At 52.9% G+C, this 17,232-nt stretch overlaps 1 protein-coding gene across 3 annotated transcripts; it reads left to right on the forward strand.

Moving 5' to 3' along the window:
- Nucleotides 1-484: 484 nt before the first annotated feature.
- On the forward strand, nucleotides 485-13,667 carry LOC102454582 (mast cell protease 1A-like). 3 transcript variants are annotated; one of them, XM_075911831.1, is made up of 5 exons: nucleotides 485-1,070; nucleotides 11,981-12,125; nucleotides 12,575-12,710; nucleotides 13,186-13,443; nucleotides 13,524-13,667. In XM_075911831.1, exons 1-5 carry the CDS (start codon nucleotides 992-994, stop codon nucleotides 13,665-13,667), a joined length of 762 nt encoding a protein of 253 aa, XP_075767946.1. In that variant the 5' UTR covers nucleotides 485-991. The 3 variants fall into 3 exon arrangements, with proteins under 3 accessions (XP_075767946.1, XP_075767947.1, XP_006134403.2); XM_075911832.1 differs by having other exon boundaries at nucleotides 488-1,094; XM_006134341.3 differs by lacking the exon at nucleotides 485-1,070 and adding an exon at nucleotides 11,203-11,268.
- Nucleotides 13,668-17,232: the final 3,565 nt, after the last annotated feature.

Genomic DNA, 17,232 nt, shown 5'->3' on the forward strand with positions numbered 1-17,232 from the left:
GCCCAGCTGTGCATCGCATAGGCCCAGCTGTGCATTCCATAGGCCCAGCTGTGCATTCCACGTCTCCAGCTGTGCATCGCATAGGGCCAGCTGTGCATTCCATAGCCCCAGCTGTGCATTCCATAGGCCCAGCTGTGCTTTCCACGTCTCCAGCTGTGCATCGCATAGGGCCAGCTGTGCATTCCATAGGCCCAGCTGTGCATTCCACAGCCTATGTGCATTCCACAGCTCCAGCTGTGCATTCCATATGCCCGGCTTCACAGGGCACCAGCTGTGCAGTGCTCTGGGCCTTGGGCCATGCCTCACCGAGCGGCCTTATCCCCAGATCTTGAGTGTGAGAAAGAAGCCGGCCCAGCGCTCCCTTGCTGACTCGGAGGTTTCTGCAGGTCTCCGCAGGAAGCCACGTCCCTCCCCTGCAGCTGGCCATGGCTAAGCCGTAAGGACAGAAGTCTGTTTGCATACGACTGCCCTGACACTGGGGCTTTCCGTTCACACATTTCACAATCAGCAAGTGCTCCTTACTCTGCCTGTCTCACATTGCACACGAGAATGACACGCATGTCGCAGGAAGATCAACACAACCAGCAAAGCGTCAGCTGAAAACGGAAAGGGGGACCTGAAATCAGTTGCTCAAGGTTAAACGTATTCATGTCCATGGTGGGCAGGGGTCGTCACACAGCGGCTGCGACAACCCTTTATAAGTTCACACCAGAATGTTTCCTATTTCTCTTGAAAACAAGGTATTTCCAGACAACTAGACAAATTTAGGCTTTTCCCCTTACACTGCAAGACCTCTGCCCACCCGGGGCCTCTCCTGCCCCGGTGCTGTCCGGCCTCCTTGTGAGAAAGGGCTAAATCTCACAATAAAAAAGTTTTAGGCCAATCATAAACCTGACAGCACTGAGCGTGGTGCTGAGGGTAACGGCTACGAAAAGCTGCAAGACAATTTTCAGGGGAAGCTTCAGCACACGCACAAGATCCCGGCCTGGAAATGAAAATGAAGCTTCTCCGCTATCCCCCAGGAACAGGCGTGAAACCCGTCACAGCAGAACCTGTGAACCTGATCAACGGTGCGGTACCTGAAGCAGTGTGAGGTCACTGGGGGTGGGGGATGGGATGGGGCGGTACCTGCAGCAGTGTGAGGTCACTGGGGGTGGGGGATGGGATGGGGGCGGTACCTGAAGCAGTGTGAGGTCAGTGGGGATGGGGGATGGGATGGGGTGGTACCTGCAGCAGTGTGAGGTCACTGGGGGGTGGGGGATGGGATGGGGGTGGTACCTGCAGCAGTGTGAGGTCAGTGGGGATGGGGAATGGGATGGGGTGGTACCTGCAGCAGTGTGAGGTCACTGGGGATGGGGGATGGGATAGGGGCAGTACCTGCAGCAGTGTGAGGTCACTGGGGGTGTGGGATGGGATGGGGCGGTACCTGCAGCAGTGTGAGGTCACTGGGGGGTGGAGGATGGGATGGGGCGGTACCTGCAGCAGGGTGAGGTCACTGGGGGGTGGGGGATGGGATGGGGGTGGTACCTGCAGCAGTGTGAGGTCACTGGGGGTGGGGGATGGGATGGGGTCGGTGCCTGCAGCAGTGTGAGGTCACTGGGGGTGGGGGATGGGATGGGGGTGGTACCTGCAGCAGTGTGAGGTCACTGGGGGTGGGGGATGGGATGGGGTGGTACCTGCAGCAGTGTGAGGTCACTGGGGTGGGGGATGGGATGGGGCTGGTACCTGCAGCAGTGTGAGGTCACTGGGGTGGGGGATGGGATGGGGCGGTACCTGCAGCAGTGTGAGGTCACTGGGGGTGGGGGATGGGATGGGGGTGGTACCTGCAGCAGTGTGAGGTCACTGGGGGTGGGGGATGGGATGGGGGTGGTACCTGTATCAGTGTGAGGTCACTGGGGGTGGGGGATGGAATGGGGGTGGTACCTGTATCAGTGTGAGGTCACTGGGGGTGGGGGATGGGATGGGGGCGGTACCTGTAGCAGTGTGAGGTTATTCAGGGTGGGGGATGAGATGAGATGATCTCACCTGTGAGAGAACAGGTGCACATAAAAGTGCCATCATCCCTCTGCATCAGGTAGAGATCGAGTCCCTCCCCCATCCCAAAGGGGAGCCCCCCAGCTGGAATGCCTCCTCTGTGATGCTCTTCCTGCAGGATCCCTGTGCCTGGAGCCATGGAGTTCACTGGGGGGGCAGGAAGGGATGGGAGGGACCCCAGGGTGTTGTCTGGCAAATCAACAGCTCAGGCCTTAGTGGCAGGCATCGGTGCCAAACACACAGGAGTAAGCGCACACATTAGTCTCGGTGTAACCGGCTTCAGTACCACTAGATGGGGCAGTGAACCTCTCCCAGATGAACCAAGCAAGGGGGAGAAGCAGATACATTGGAGAGCAGTGGTTAGGGATGCTGAATATAGTTTAATCAACTAATTGATGAGTGGATGGCTTTTCTGTTGATTTGATGAGAAGCAGACAAGCTGGCTATGAATGAACAGGGTGCCATGATAGCCAGGAAGGCTAATGGCCTATCAGGATGCATTAGGAAGTGTATTGCCAGCAGATCTAGAGAAGTGATTATCCCCCTTTGTTCGGATCTGGAGCATTGCGTCCCGTTCTGGGGCCACCACTACAAAAAGGATGTGGATGCATTGGGGAGGGTCCAGCAGAGGAGATCCAAAATGATTCGGGGCTGGAGCACATGACCTACGAGGAGGGGCTGAGGGATTGGGGCTTGTTCAGTCTGCAGAAGAGAAGAGCGAGGGGGAATTTGAGAGCAGCCTGCAACGCCCAGAAAGGGGGTTCCAAAGAGGCTGGGGAGAGGATGTTCTCAGTGGGGGCAGATGCAGAACAAGGAGCAATGGGCTCATGTTACAATGTGGGAGGTCTAGGTTGGAGATTGGAAAAAACGATTTCCCTAAGCGGGAGGGGAAGCGCTGGGCTGGGTTCCCTAGGGAGGGGGTGGAATCTCCATCCCTAGAGATTTTGAAGTCCCAGCTTGACCAAGCCCTGGCTGGGTTGATTGAGTTGGGTTTTTTCCTGCTTTGGGCAGGGGGTTGGACTCGGTGACTCCTGAGGTCTCTGCCAGCCCTGGGGTCCTGTGGTTTTGGAGCTCAGGGGGATACATCCAAGAGCCCCAGGTAAGAAGAGTGACTCTGAGCCTGCTCCCAACTCCTAATTAGAATCCCATGGGTGTGTCCCTCTGTTCATCCCTCTGGGGCTTTATCTCAGGACCAGCTCCACCACCCAGGCCCCATTATCACCCCACACCTCTAAACCCTTCCTGAGCTGTGTCCTAGGAACCAGCCATCACCCCGGCAGAATCATCTGGCTCTGGGGAGGAGCCAGGATTTGCAGCCCCACACTCACCAGCCCCAACACTGAGGGGCAGGAGAAAGGCCACGGGCAGCAGGATCAGGAGCAGCATTGTCACCGTCTGGGGAAAGCAACAGAGCTTGTGCCTCAGCCCTGGTCGATTTATAGAGCCGGCTGCAAACCGGAGATCACGTGCTCTCTGCCCACATGGGGAGCTGGTACAACGCAGGTGCTCACAGAACCCTCAGCATCAAATTCCTGTCAAGTGTCTGCACGAGGGCTGGGGGAGGCAAAGGAGGGAGCTGTTGGAGAACAGCCTCTTTCAAGGATAAGGAGCCTAGAGCAGGCTTCTTTCGAACAGAGCAACCTCCTCCCCACACAGCCCCCATTCCCTGTTGCTTTCCAGGATCCCGCACCCCTGCCTTCTGGCTCATCTGCAGCTCACCCATCTCCTCCGCTCCAGCAGCTCATCTGGTGGAGAACGCGGGCGATGCCGAGTCACTTGCTGGCTTGGCTGGGCTCCCTACGTCCTCCCCAGTGCACGTCTCAGAGCAGTGAGGAGGGGACGGGGACTCTCCTGTGGGTTCCTGGAGCCCGGGCACAGAGCCTAGAGCAGAAATTCTCCCAGACAGTATAGAGCATGTCACCCACAAAATGGTGCACCTGGAGGAGCGCAGATACCATGGTGATGGGCAATAGGGAAGGCCTTAAATGGACAATGCTGGGGCCATGGCTGACATGGCTAACTATGGAGCAAACCACCCCACTCAATGAGCTGAGTGCTAGGAAACCAGACCCCGCCTCTCCAGATCTTCAAATCTCACAAACACCTTCAATGCTAGACCTCACAAAGCTGCTTGAAATCACTCAGAGGCCCTGGCTCGATTTCTCCACCAGGTCTCGAGCCCTCTGACATGGCTCCGTGTGTTTCAAAGGGCTCCCGTGGCCGGACTCAAGGGATCACCTGCAAATCTCGGCTTTTCGTCTCATTCAATGGCATCTTCGGAGCCTTCCGGGCTGTGGGGCAGGAGTCGAGGACCTGACACCTAATTACATAAAGCCCTGTAGCCTTCTCCTCCCCCGGCCCACTCCTTCGGGCTGCCCCTATACCTGAGACAGCAGCCACAGAGCACGAGAACTCCCCGTCTCTCCCATGAGGTATTCTCCAACCCCCTACAAGTCTTCATGGCTCATATAAGGATGTTTCTTTCCAGCTCAGCAGTGTGCCGACAGTCTCCTAAATCTTTCTCTTGCTCCTCACGCATTTCAAGACCTTCTTCTCATTGCCTTTTCTGTCCCTTAGCAGGTGAGACTCATTTTGTGGCCTGATTTTGGTCCTCTGTGCTTGCCGTAGGTTTTGTACTCCGCCGGTGGGCTACTGCCTATATATTTCCATGCACCTCCACCGTATAGGTGATCCTGGATCCCATTGGCCAGGATTGGCGGCAACAGGGAATGAGAGCTAGGATTCCCCATGCCCAGAGAGGTGAGGAAAGTACAGCCATGCAGAAATTAACCCTGGCAGACCGAATCTGGCCCTTAGCTGGTGTTTCTTCAGCCCCTGGCTAGAGTATCTGAAACTTATTTATGTCCCTGAACTTGTCCAAAATATTCCTAAAATGGACTCTGTTGTGTCCCAGCTCTTTCGAACCTGGTCTGTCCTGCATCCTTAGGACCAATCAGGGTGGGTGTTAAAAGAGGCATCTCCTTTTACTAAATAATTATGTTTCCCCTATTTTTTTAATAGCCATTTTGGGTATCCGCTGCTTTCTGAATGTTTTCCTGTGTAAAACCTGCTACGGTCAATTCTTTGCAACTTGTATTGGCCATGAAGGGGAAAGTGGTTCCCTGCTTTCAACAGTTTACAGTTAATGTCATTTTATGGCTTGCGGTCTCAGTCAAGACTGGGTTTGTTGAGCTCTACCTGCATCTTAGAAAAGGGGCCGGTGATTGAATAAAAATGATGATTTCTTTAAAGAGCAAGTAGAATGTCGGTTGTTAGAAGTTGGGTCTTTCTGATCGTGGTTAGTCAAAACTTAAGAAATGCTCTTATCTTCAAAACGGTTCGATTTTATCTTCTTCCTTTGCATGGTCGTCTTCTAGGCTTGGGATGGCCTTGCTAGGTAATTTCTCTCTTTTACAGCATAATAACTCACTGAATGTTTATTGTATACAAAATCTGTACTAAATAGCCTATACTGGGCACCATTGCTATTTCTTTGCATTAGATCTGTCTGTAAACAGCAGTTGATCTCACTAAATAGTGGCTGTAGTAAATTAAAATCTTTGTGTGTTCTGTAAAACTTTGCAGCCCTGCAGGATTTCAGATACTTTTTTTTTTTATTGGGACAGCCATGCAAATATCCCTCAATGAACAGCTTTCCCATTCCTCTCAGGTGTTGTTCTGTGTGTTGGCACTGCCACTTACAGCTAATTTTTTAATTGGAATACATTCGTCAACTCCCCTCGGTGTAGAGGTGTGCTATGTGAGTGTGTCTTAAACATGAGATTAATGGGTAGCAGGTTTAAAACTAATAAAAGAAAGTTCTTCTTCACACAGCGTGTAGTCAACCTGTGGAACTCCTTGCCAGAGGAGGCTGTGAAGGCTAGGACTATAACAGAGTTAAAAGAGAAGCTAGATAATTTCATGGAGGTTAGGTCCATAAAAGGCTATTAGCCAGGGGATAAAATGGTGTCCTTGGCCTCTGTTTGTCAGAGGCTGGAGAGGGATGGCAGGAGACAAATCGCTTGATCATTGTCTTTGGTCCACCCTCTCTGGGGCACCTGGCGCTGGCCACTGTCGGCAGACAGGCTACTGGGCTAGATAGACCTTCAGTCTGACCCAGTACGGCCGCTCTTATGTTCTTATGTTTATGCCACTAAACTTCAGCTCAATATTCCCCAAAAGAGACCTGTTTTGTTCCAGCAGTATTGATCTTAGAAGAGATGGCTCCTATTGCTAAATCATAATTTTCCCTTCAATTTTTTTAAAGTAGCTCATTTTTGTATGAGAGACCTTCTTAGCATCATGCAGAATAGAAACCTGATAAAACAGGTGTGTTTGGCCGCGGAAAAGGTTCAGAAAAGGACAACTAAAATGACTAGGGATTTAGAACAGGTCCCATATGAGGAAAGGTTAAAGCGACTGGGACTTTTCAGTTTAGAAAAGAGGAGACTGGGGGGATATGATAGAGATCTATAAAATCATGAGTGGTCTGGAGAGGGTGAATAAAGAAAAGTTATTTATTAGTTCCTATAATATAAGGACTAGAGGACACCAAATGACAGCCCCTCAGAGCCTCCACAGTCCTCCCCACCTAATCCGAACTACCTACTCCGTGCTGCGTGTAGCCGCGGGCATGGAGTCCGAACTAGCGGGGATTTAAAAATGGCAGCGCCCGGCAAGATGCAAATATAGCCCAGGAAATTTAAATCCCGGGCTTCATTTGCAACTCCGGTTGCCTACATTAACCACCCTAGTTCGAACTCGGGTGGTAGTGTAGACATCCCCAGATAAAGCTAAAGAGCAACAATCTCATGTTGAAATCTCTAAACTTTGGAAATTCTGAAAGTCCTTTTCCATCCCTGACAAGAAACACTCCCAATAACCTGTCTTAGCAGGTTTTTAGTCTGCGTGATGCTAAGAAGGCTTCTTATACAAAAATTAGCTACTTAAAAAAATGGAAGGGAAAATATTATAATTTAAAAATAGCACACAAGAACATAACAATGGCCATATGGGGTCAGAACAAAGGTCCATCCAGGGGCCGTGTCCACACTCAGGGGTTCTTTCGAAAAAAGTAGCCTTTTTTCGAAAGAACTTCCCCTGCATCCAGACTCAAGCCGCGTTCTTTCGAACTTATTTCGAAAGAACGCGGCTTTTCTTTCGATGGCGGTAAACCTCGTTTCACGAGGAAGAACGCCTTCCTTCGAAAGTTCCTCTTTCGAAGGAAGGCGTTCTTCAATGTAAAGAGGCCGTCTTCGAAAGAGAGCATCCAGACTCGCTGGGTGCTCTCTTTCGAAAAAGCGGATTTCCTCTATCGAAAGATCCGCCTGCAGTCTAGACGCGATCTTTCGAAAGAGGCTCTTTCGAAAGATGCTTTCGAAAGACCCTCTTTCGAAAGAAGCCTGCAGTCTAGACATAGCCCCAGTGTCCTGTCTGCCGACAGTGGACAGTGTCAGGTGCCCCAGAGGAAGTGACGAGAACAGGTAATGATCAAGCTATCTCTCTCCTGCTGTGATTCTCCACCCTCTGACAAACAGAAGCTAGGGACACTATTCCTTACCCATACTGGCTAATAACCATTAATGGACTTAACCTTCATGAATTTTTCCAGCTCTCTTTTAAACCTTCTAGTAGTCCTCACCTTCAGAACCTCCTCCCGCAAGGAGTTCCACAAGTTAACTGTGCGCTGTGTGAAGAACTTCTTTTTATTTGTTTTAAAACGGCTGCCCATTCATTTCATTGGGTGACCCCTTATTGTTATATTATGGGAACAAGTAAATCACTTTTCCTTATTCACGTTCTGCACACTGGTCGTGATTTCATAGACCTCGATCCTATCCCCCCTTGGTCTCCTTTTTTCTAAGCTGAAAAGTCCTAGTCTCTTTAATCTCTCTTCATACGGGACCCGTTCCAAACCCCGAATCATTTGACTTGCCCTTCTGTAAACCTTTTCTAATGCCAGTATATTTTTTGAGCTGAGGATAGGAGCCATCTCTTCTAAAATTAGCACTGTTGTAACACAACATTTCTGTGTTTGGGGAATATTTAGTAGAAGTTTAGTGACATGAACATGTTTAAGACACGCTTGCCTAAAAACATTCTCCGCTAAGGGGAATTGACATGTATTTCAATTAAAAATAATTAGCAGTATGTTGCAATGCCAAGTTTAACAGACTATGCTCAGCGTACAGCAACAGTCAAAAAGCAAAGCGAATGTTAGAAATAATTAAAAAAGAGAGAGAGAATAAGACAGAGAATATTTTATTGCCTCTATATAAAACCATGGGATGCCCACATCTTGAATACTGCTTACAGACGTGGTTGCCTCTTCTCAAAAAAAGATCTCTTGGTATTGGGAAGGTAACAAAAATGATGAGGTGTTTGGAACAGGTCCCCTATGAAGAGAGATTAAAGAAACTGAGACGTTTCAGTTTAGAAAAGAGGAGATGAAGGGTGGATATGATGGAGGTCCATACATTTATGGCTGGTGTGGAAAAAAGTGAATAAAAAAAAGTTATCTACTTGTTCACACAACATCAGAACTAGAGGTCACCTAATGAAATGAATCGGCAGCCAGATTAAAACTAACAAAAAGAAGTTTTTCTTTACACAGCGCACAGTTAACCTGTGGAACTCCTTGCCAGAGGATGTTGTGAAGACCAGCACTTTAACAGGGTTCATAAAAGAGCTCGATTGATTCACGAAGGTTAGGCCCACCAATGGCTATTAGCCTGGATGGGTAGCAATGGTGTTCTTAGCCTCTGTTTGTCTGGAAATGGATGACAGAGGAAGGGTTACTCAATGATTCCCTGTTTTGTTCACTTCCTTTTGGATACCTGGTATTGGCCACTGTTGGCAGACAGGACGCTGGACTTGATCAAACTTTGATCGGACCAAGGCTGGCTGTACTTCTTATATTCTTACACAAATATTGTAACTTACTACAATGACAATTTAGCAAGATCAACCCCTATTTACAGACAACTGTAGTGTGAAGAAATTGCAGTACGAACCAGGATACACCTCTTAGTACAGATTTTCTATAAAATTCACAGTCAATGAGATGTTTTATTGTAAAAGAGAGAATTTACCTTACAAGGAAATTTCAGACCCAGAAGACAGCTGTGCAAAGGAAGAAGTTACCATCAACCTGTTTCGAAGATAAGTGCATTTCTTAATTGTTTGGGGCTAGCCATGATTGCAAAGACACAGCTTCTAACAACCGCCGTTCTACTTGCTCAAAAGAAAAATGTCTGCAAAGAGATTATCGCTTGCTTTCAACCAAAGGTCCCCCTTCTAAGATCTAGCCCAACCAATCAAATCTTAAGAACACAACCCTTCCGTGAGGCCACATGCCATACCATGACATTAGCCGTAAACTTTTTAAAGTGTGAAAGTCCTTTTTCCATCACGGACAATGAAAGTTCAAAAGAGCCAAGAGTGGCAGGTTTTATAGTGGATGGCATTAAGAAAGCAGCTGTACACAAAATGGCGATGAGAACAAAAATTAAAGGGGAGACTTTATTATTTACAAATGAGGCACCTTTTGTAAGAAAAAAAAACACCTGGACGATCTGAAATGCAGGTCCTGAGGATGCTGTACAGACCAGGTTTGAATGAGCTGGGACACAACGGAGTCTTACTTTTAGGAATATTTTGGAGAAGTTCAGGGACATAAATTAGTTTAAGATACTCTTGCCGAAGGCTGAACAAACACCAGCTTCTGGGCCAGATTCGGTCTGCCAGGGTAAACTTCTGCATGCCCCCAAATGACTATATTTTCCTTCGCCTCCGTGGGTATGGGGAATTGTAGATTTCATTGGCTGTTGCCACTGTTCTTGGCCAATGGGAGCAAGGATCAACTATACCGGTGGAGGTGCATGGAAATATATTGGCAGTAGCCCACCGGGGGAGTACAAAAGCCTACGACAAGTACAGAGGACCAAAAACAGACAGACTAGGCCACAAAATTCGTCTCACCTGCTAAGGGACAGAAAAGGCAACGAGAAGACGGTCTTGAAATGTGTTAGGAGCAAGAGAAAAATTCAGGAGAATGTCGGTCCACGGCTTAGCTGGAAAGAAACCGACTTATATGAGCCGTGAGTTGTAGAATACCCCATGGGAGAGACTGGGGGTTCTCATGCTCTGTGGCTGCTGTCTCAGGTACTGGGGCACCCCAAGGGAGTGCGACAGAGGAAGAGAAGGCTACAGGGCTTTATGCAATTAGGTGTCAGGTCCTCAACTCATGCCCCACAGCCTGGAGGGCTCCGAAGATGCCGTTGCATGAGACAAAAAGCCGAGATTTGCAGGTGATCCCTTGAGTCCGGCCACGGGAGCCCTTTGAAACACACGGAGCCATGTCAGAGGGCTTGGGACGTGGTGGAGAAATCGAGCCGGGGCCTCTAAGTGATTTCAAGCAATTTGTGAGGTTCAGCACTGAAGGTGTTTGAGAGATTCGAAAATCTGGAGAGGCGGGGTCTGGTTTCCTAGCACTCAGCCCGTTGAGCGGGGCGGTTTGCTCCACAGTTAGCCATGTCAGCCATGTGGCAGGTCCCAGTTCCAGCACTGTCCATTTAAGGCCTTCCCCGTTGCCCATCACCATGGTATCTGCGCTCCTCCAGGTGCACCACTTTGTGGGTGACATGCTCTATACTGTCTGGGAGAATTTCTGCTCTAGGCTCTGTGCCCGGGCTCCAGGAACCCACAGGAGAGTCCCCGTCCCCTCCTCGCTGCTCTGAGACGTGCACTGGGGGGGACGTAGGGAGCCCAGCCAAGCCAGCGGGTGACTCGGCATCGCCCGCGTTCTCCACCAGATGTGCTGTTGAAGCAGAGGAGATGGGTGAGCTGCAGATGAGCCAGAGGGCAGGGGTGCAGGATCCTGGAAAGCAACAGGGAATGGGGGCTGTGTGGGGAGGAGGTTGCTCTGTTTGAAAGAAGCCTGCTCTAGGCTCCTTATCCTTGAGAGAGGCTGTTCTCCACCCAGCAGCTCCCTCCTTTGCCTCCCCCACCCCACACTCATACACTTGACAGGAATTTGATGCTGAGGTTTCTGTGGGCACCTGCGCCGTGCCAGCTCCCCATGTGGGCAGAGAGCACGTGATCTCCGGTTTGCGGCCGGCTCTATAAATCCCCCAGGGCTGAGGCACAAGCTCTGTTGCTTTCCCCAGACAGTGACAATGCTGCTCCTGATCCTGCTGCCCGTGGCCTTTCTCCTGCCCCCCGGCGCTGGGGCTGGTGAGTGTGGGGCTGCAAATCCTGGCTCCTCCCCAGAGCCAGATGATTCTGCCGGGGTGATGGCTGGTTCCTAGGACACAGCTAGGGAAGGGTTCAGAGGTGGCGGTGGTGGTGCAGTGATGGAGCCTGGGTGATGGAGCTGGTCCTGAGGGACTAACAGAGGGATACACCCATGGGATTCTAATTAGGAGTTGGGAGCAGGCTCAGAGTCACTCTTCTTACCTGGGGCCCTTGGATGTATCCCCCTGAGCTCCAAAACCACAGGACCCCAGGGCTGGCAGAGACCTCAGCAGTCACCGAGGCCAGCCCCCTGCCCAAAGCAGGGCCAACCCGGACTCAAGTCCACTCCCAAGAAGCCCTGGTGGATGGGGAATGTGAGAAATCAGCAGGGGGTGATTCAGCCGCCGTCTGGGTGCCAGCGCCCTTAGCGAAATCCCGTGGGAACCTGGCCTTACGTCCGTGTGTTTGGCACCGATGCACCTCCCCGTCAGCCCTGAGTTCTTGGTTTCCCTGCCAGCCACATGGGGTGTCCCCCATCCCCTCCCTCACCCCCAGTGACCTCCAGGGCTCCAGGCAGAGGGATACCACAGGAAGAGCATCACAGAGGAGGTGTTGAGGCTGGGGGGCTCCCTCTTGGGATGGGGGGAGGGACTCGGTCTCAACCAGACGCAGAGGGAGGACAGCACCTTCCTATGCCCCCGTTCTCTCCCAGGTGAGATCGTCGGGGGTCATGAAGCCCGGCCCCACTCCAGGCCCTACATGGCCTTTCTGCACATAAGTGGAGGAAGAGTCCGTACCTGCGGCGGGTTCCTGGTGGCAGAGAACTTTGTGCTGACGGCCGCTCACTGCCGGGGGCGGTAAGTGCCTCTGGGCCAGGATGTGGGGATGGGTCAGACAAGTGGGGCAGGGGGAACTGGGAGCTCTGGCATGGGGGGCAGGAGGTGGCCAGGCTGGGGGAGCAGAGCTCAGGGGTCTCACCAGCTCAGAGGAAGTTGGCGAGTTTCTAGGGGCCTCTGCGACCCACGGCCCAGCCCCAGCGCTGGATAAATGAATGGGCTTACGGCCAGTGACCCCAGCTGGGTCTACCCCTTTGACTAGCATGGGGCAGGAAGGGGTAAAGGGGGAATTTCCAGCCTAGACACATTTGTGGAGCTAGGTGGGAGGGAGAGTTGGCTGGCGTGAAAGCTGAGCCACGGCCAGAGAGCCCCAGAACGCCTGGCCCCACAATGTCAGAATTTATGCGACAGGAAAACACGTGTCCGTCCCCTGCCACTAACATCCCACGTGCTGCTCTCGCCTTGGCCAGAAATATCACAGTCGTCCTGGGAGCCCAAAACATTAAAGAACAGGAACCCTGCCAGCAAGTGAGCCAGGTGAAACGGCAGATCCCCCACCGGAGTTTCAACTGGGAGAATGCAAACAATGACATCATGCTGCTGCAGGTACCGCCCCCATCCCATCCCCCGCCCCCAGTGACCTCACACTGCTGCAGGTACCGCCCCCATCCCATCCCCCACCCCCAGTGACCTCACACTGCTGCAGGTACCACCCCATCCCATCCCCCACCCCCAGTGACCTCACACTGCTGCAGGTACCGCCCCCATCCCATCCCCCAGCCCCAGTGACCTCACACTGCTGCAGGTACCACCCCCATCCCATCCCCCACCCCCAGTGACCTCACACTGCTGCAGGTACCGCCCCCATCCCATCCCCCACCCCCAGTGACCTCACACTGCTGCAGGTACCACCCCCATCCCATCCCCCACCTCCAGTGACCTCACACTGCTGCAAGTACAACCTGCCCTCCATCACGATGCCCCATTGCCAAAGGGCTTGGGGGATGTGCCGGGGTTGGGGTGCCTCTCTTTCCCCTTGAGGTGAATCATGTAATTGCGCCTCATCTCTCCTGTGCCCCAGCTGGCTCGGCCCGCGAGACTGAACGCGTTTGTGAAGCCCGTCGCCCTGCCCCGCGCCGGGGTGACTGTGAGTCCTGGGACCGTGTGCAGTGTTGCTGGCTGGGGCCTCACGAACGCGCGGAAACTGTCCTCTGAGCCCAGCCGGCTCCAGGAGACGGTGGTGGAGGTGCTGAGTGATCAGCTGTGCATTGAGCGTAACTTCAACCCCGCGACCATGCTGTGCGCGGGGAGGAGAGAGGAGGGCAGAAATGTGGCAAAGGTAAAACTGGGTTGTGGGGGGCAAGCACGGAGCAGGGGTCGGTGAGCTGTTCTGCAGCCGTGTCGTCTTTCCTTCTGCAGGGCGACTCCGGCGGCCCCCTGACGTGCGGCGGCGTCGCCCAGGGCATCGTCTCCTGGGGGCGTCCTCTCCCCCCTGCCATGTATACGAGAGTCTCCACTTACAGCCAATGGATCCAAGCGACCATAAGGGAGCTGCAGGCCTGAGCCGAGCCAGAAGCATTGAGGCATTGCTTGTGGCCTTTGGAGAGGCCCTGATGTTGGGGCCTGCTTTGCCAAGGGGCTCAGCCCCCCATGTCCTGTCCTGAGGCTCCTCCCCTTCCAGGTGGAGTCTCCTCCCCCAGCCATGATTCTCCCTGGGTAGCGCCCAACCCATCAGCACCAAGGCAGCAGAGTTAGGAGCCCGGTTCTTGGCCAGGCTAGGGCACAGCCGGATCAGGGGCAGTTAGGAGCCAAACCCTGGTAGGGACCCAGCGGGTTCTTGCTCTCCCCGGTGTGAGTCCGTCGAGATATCCTCCCTGTAACATCCACCTGCCGGTTCCTGCTGGAACCGCCCCCTGCCCTGTCCTCGATTGGCCTTCCCCACGCACTGGCCCCTGGAGGGTCCACCCCCCAGATCACATATCAGCTGAGACCCTCTCCTGCCCAGCTCTCTTGCCCTGCTGCATTGCTCTGCCTGCTCCGTAGCCAGCAAGTAATAAAGTTACCCACAATAATGGCGCTTTATTGACGCATCCATCCAGAGCTTTGCCATCCAGGGCAGCGGCTGGACCTGCCCAGGCCAGGAGGGGACGGACCTTACAGGGGGAGGCCGGATGGGGGGTAAATGCTTTTGACACCCAGGTTCTGTGACTTCCTGCAGAAGGAGGATCTGGGGGTGCGGGTGGGACCTGAACCCCTCAAGGTGTGTGGTGTACCCTTGGGCTGGGACGGTCACAAAGGCTACTCAGAGGAGACAAGCTGCTTGTGCCATTGCTTGTCCTGACTCCCGAGGCTGCTATGTCTGGAATAGAAATAGGACGGGTTCAAAATTGTTCTAGCTGCAAAAATCTACTCTTCCAATTCCCACCCACCGATCCCCATCCACCCAACCAACCACCGACCCACCCATGCCTCCATCTTTTCATCCACCAGCCTTCCCTTCCATCCATCCATCCATCCATCCATCCACCCACCCACCCACCCATCTATCCTATCTTGATCTAGTTACGTCTCTAAACAATATCTATCTATCTATCTATCTATCTATCTATCTATCTATCCATCCCTATACACCCCATCTATCTATCTATCTATCTATCTATCTATCTATCTATCTATCTATCTATCTATCTATCTATCTATCTATCCCTATACACCCCATCTATCTATCTATCTATCTATCTATCTATCTATCTATCTATCTATCTATCTATCTATCTATCTATCTATCTATCCCTATACACCCCCTCTATCTATCTATCTATCTATCTATCTATCTATCTATCTATCTATCTATCTATCTATCTATCTATCTATCTATCCCTATACACCCCCTCTATCTATCTATCTATCTATCTATCTATCTATCTATCTATCTATCTATCTATCTATCTATCTATCTATCTATCCCTATACACCCCATCTATCTATCTATCTATCTATCTATCTATCTATCTATCTATCTATCTATCTATCTATCTATCTATCTATCCCCCCACACCCCCTCTATCTATCTATCTATCTATCTATCTATCTATCTATCTATCTATCTATCTATCTATCTATCTATCTATCTATCTATCTGTCTGTCTTCACACACCCATCTCTCTCTCTGTCTCTCTATTTATCTATCTAACTATCTGCATATCATCATAATCTATTGAGTTTAGAGATTTGCACATCTGTCTGTCTGTCTGTCTGAATCCATTTGTCTAAGGTCTCCTCCTACAGATTCAGATTTAGGGCCGGGGTGGTCAATGCAATTGTCATGGTTCTCCCAGGCTGGCCCCTGCTGGGCCTCTGCTGCCATTTTCACCTGCTCCTCCCCAGGTCCGGGCGCTTACGGCTCCCATTGGCTAGGTCAGGTGATCTGTGGGCAACAGGAGCTGCGCTCTCCCATATCAGTGAAGGCGCAGGTCAATATGGGGTGTAGGGGCTACCCCTGGCCGACTGGATCTGGACCACCGGGTGATATTTGCCCACCCCTGTGCTATGACCATTTGAGAGGTAGCTTCCATTTCCCCTAACCTGAAGGAAGGTCTGGGTTGGGCTGTGCCAGGGAAAAGGGACGTGCTGGGAACGGGGCTGGTTTCCAGCCCTCGGGAAGGGAGGGGGCCGAGAGTGGCGGAAGGGGATGTTCAGTCTCCACTAGGGGCAGTAACTGCAGGGCGTCCTGTTGAGCCGTGACCACTGCAGGCCACGGGACCACCAAGGGAGCGGTGAGCTAGGGAAGGGGCTTTTCATATGGCCAGCCACTGGATCCAAATCCCTTCTCCCGGCACGGCTGGGGAGGAGCCTGGCTGGCCACTGGGCCCGCTCCCACAGCCCCCAGAGAAGATGCATGGTGGGGGAGAGGCCGCTGGAGGTGACGGCTGGCCCCAGAGAAGCCAACATCCATGGAGCACCACCAAAGGAAGCCCTTGTGTGGGCCCTCGACCTCCCAGCCCTCTGCTTTGAGTCCTGCCCCTCCCAGCCCTGCTCCAGGCTCCCCACCTCCCCCCACCTGGCTCCCCCGCTCCCAGGACACCTCGGCCGGGCCTGGGTCCTGGGATGAGGGCCACATGGGCTGGGCTGTGGGGAGGGAGAGAGAGTTACTAGTCACAGGGCCTGGGAGAACAGGGGGCTGCAAGTTGGGGCTGAGGGGCACCGGCAGAGCGCTCACCTGTCTGCTGAGCGGTGAAGGGTGCGGCGAGCCCGATCCTGCGCTGTGTGGACGTTCATCACATCAAAACGCACCCCCTTCTGGTTCCAGCGCTCCGCCACTGGTTGGGCTTCTGGGTGCACCGCGAACCGGCGGTTCTGCTCTGACCGGTACCGCAACACCTCCTCCCCATTGAGGGCATATCTGGCGATGATTCGGACAGCACCGGTGGCATCGTGCATCTCACAGGCCTGCAGGACCTGCATGTAGTAGCTCTACGAGGGGAGGGAAAGTGGGTGCAAAACAGCCTCCCCACTAAGCCCTGAAACATGCCAGGAGGCAGAGACGGAGCAACGTTCTCCCATGCACAGAAACTGGAAGTCTTCCTTCCCAGCCCTCCAGCCCGTACAACCCTTCAGACCCGGCTCCTCCCCCGGAGCGGAGGAGTTCTGCCTCCCAGCCAGCCTGCTCTAACTACTAGACCCCACTCCCCTCCCTGGGCTCAGATAGAACCAAGTGATCCCGTCTCCCAGAGATCCTCCCCTCCCCCTGTCATCAGCTCCCTCCTGCCTCTTTGGAGACACCCTGATCACCCATATCCTGAGCCAGGCTGAGCGTGGGGGACCCAGGACTCACCGGCCTGTGGGGCGCTGGAGTTTATCTCCTCCACCAGGACCCGGTACTCGGTCTCCACCCAGGAGTCCCAGGCCCGGTACCAAGTTCCGATCCTGCTCCAGAACTCCTGGTTTGCTGGGCTGTGCCCGTTGCGGGGAGCCAGCCTGCCGCTGTCACTGTCATAGGCCGCCAGCACCAGGTCGTTCACCCTCAGCACTCTCAGCTGGGCAGCCCGGGGGCCGCTTGCGGCGAGATGAGCTGGAAACAGGAGAGACGGAGCAGCCCTGCAGCAGGGAGAGAGCAAAGGGGGAAGAG

The sequence above is a fragment of the Pelodiscus sinensis genome, chromosome 30, assembly GCF_049634645.1.
Source record: "Pelodiscus sinensis isolate JC-2024 chromosome 30, ASM4963464v1, whole genome shotgun sequence".
Taxonomy (NCBI): domain Eukaryota; kingdom Metazoa; phylum Chordata; order Testudines; family Trionychidae; genus Pelodiscus; species Pelodiscus sinensis.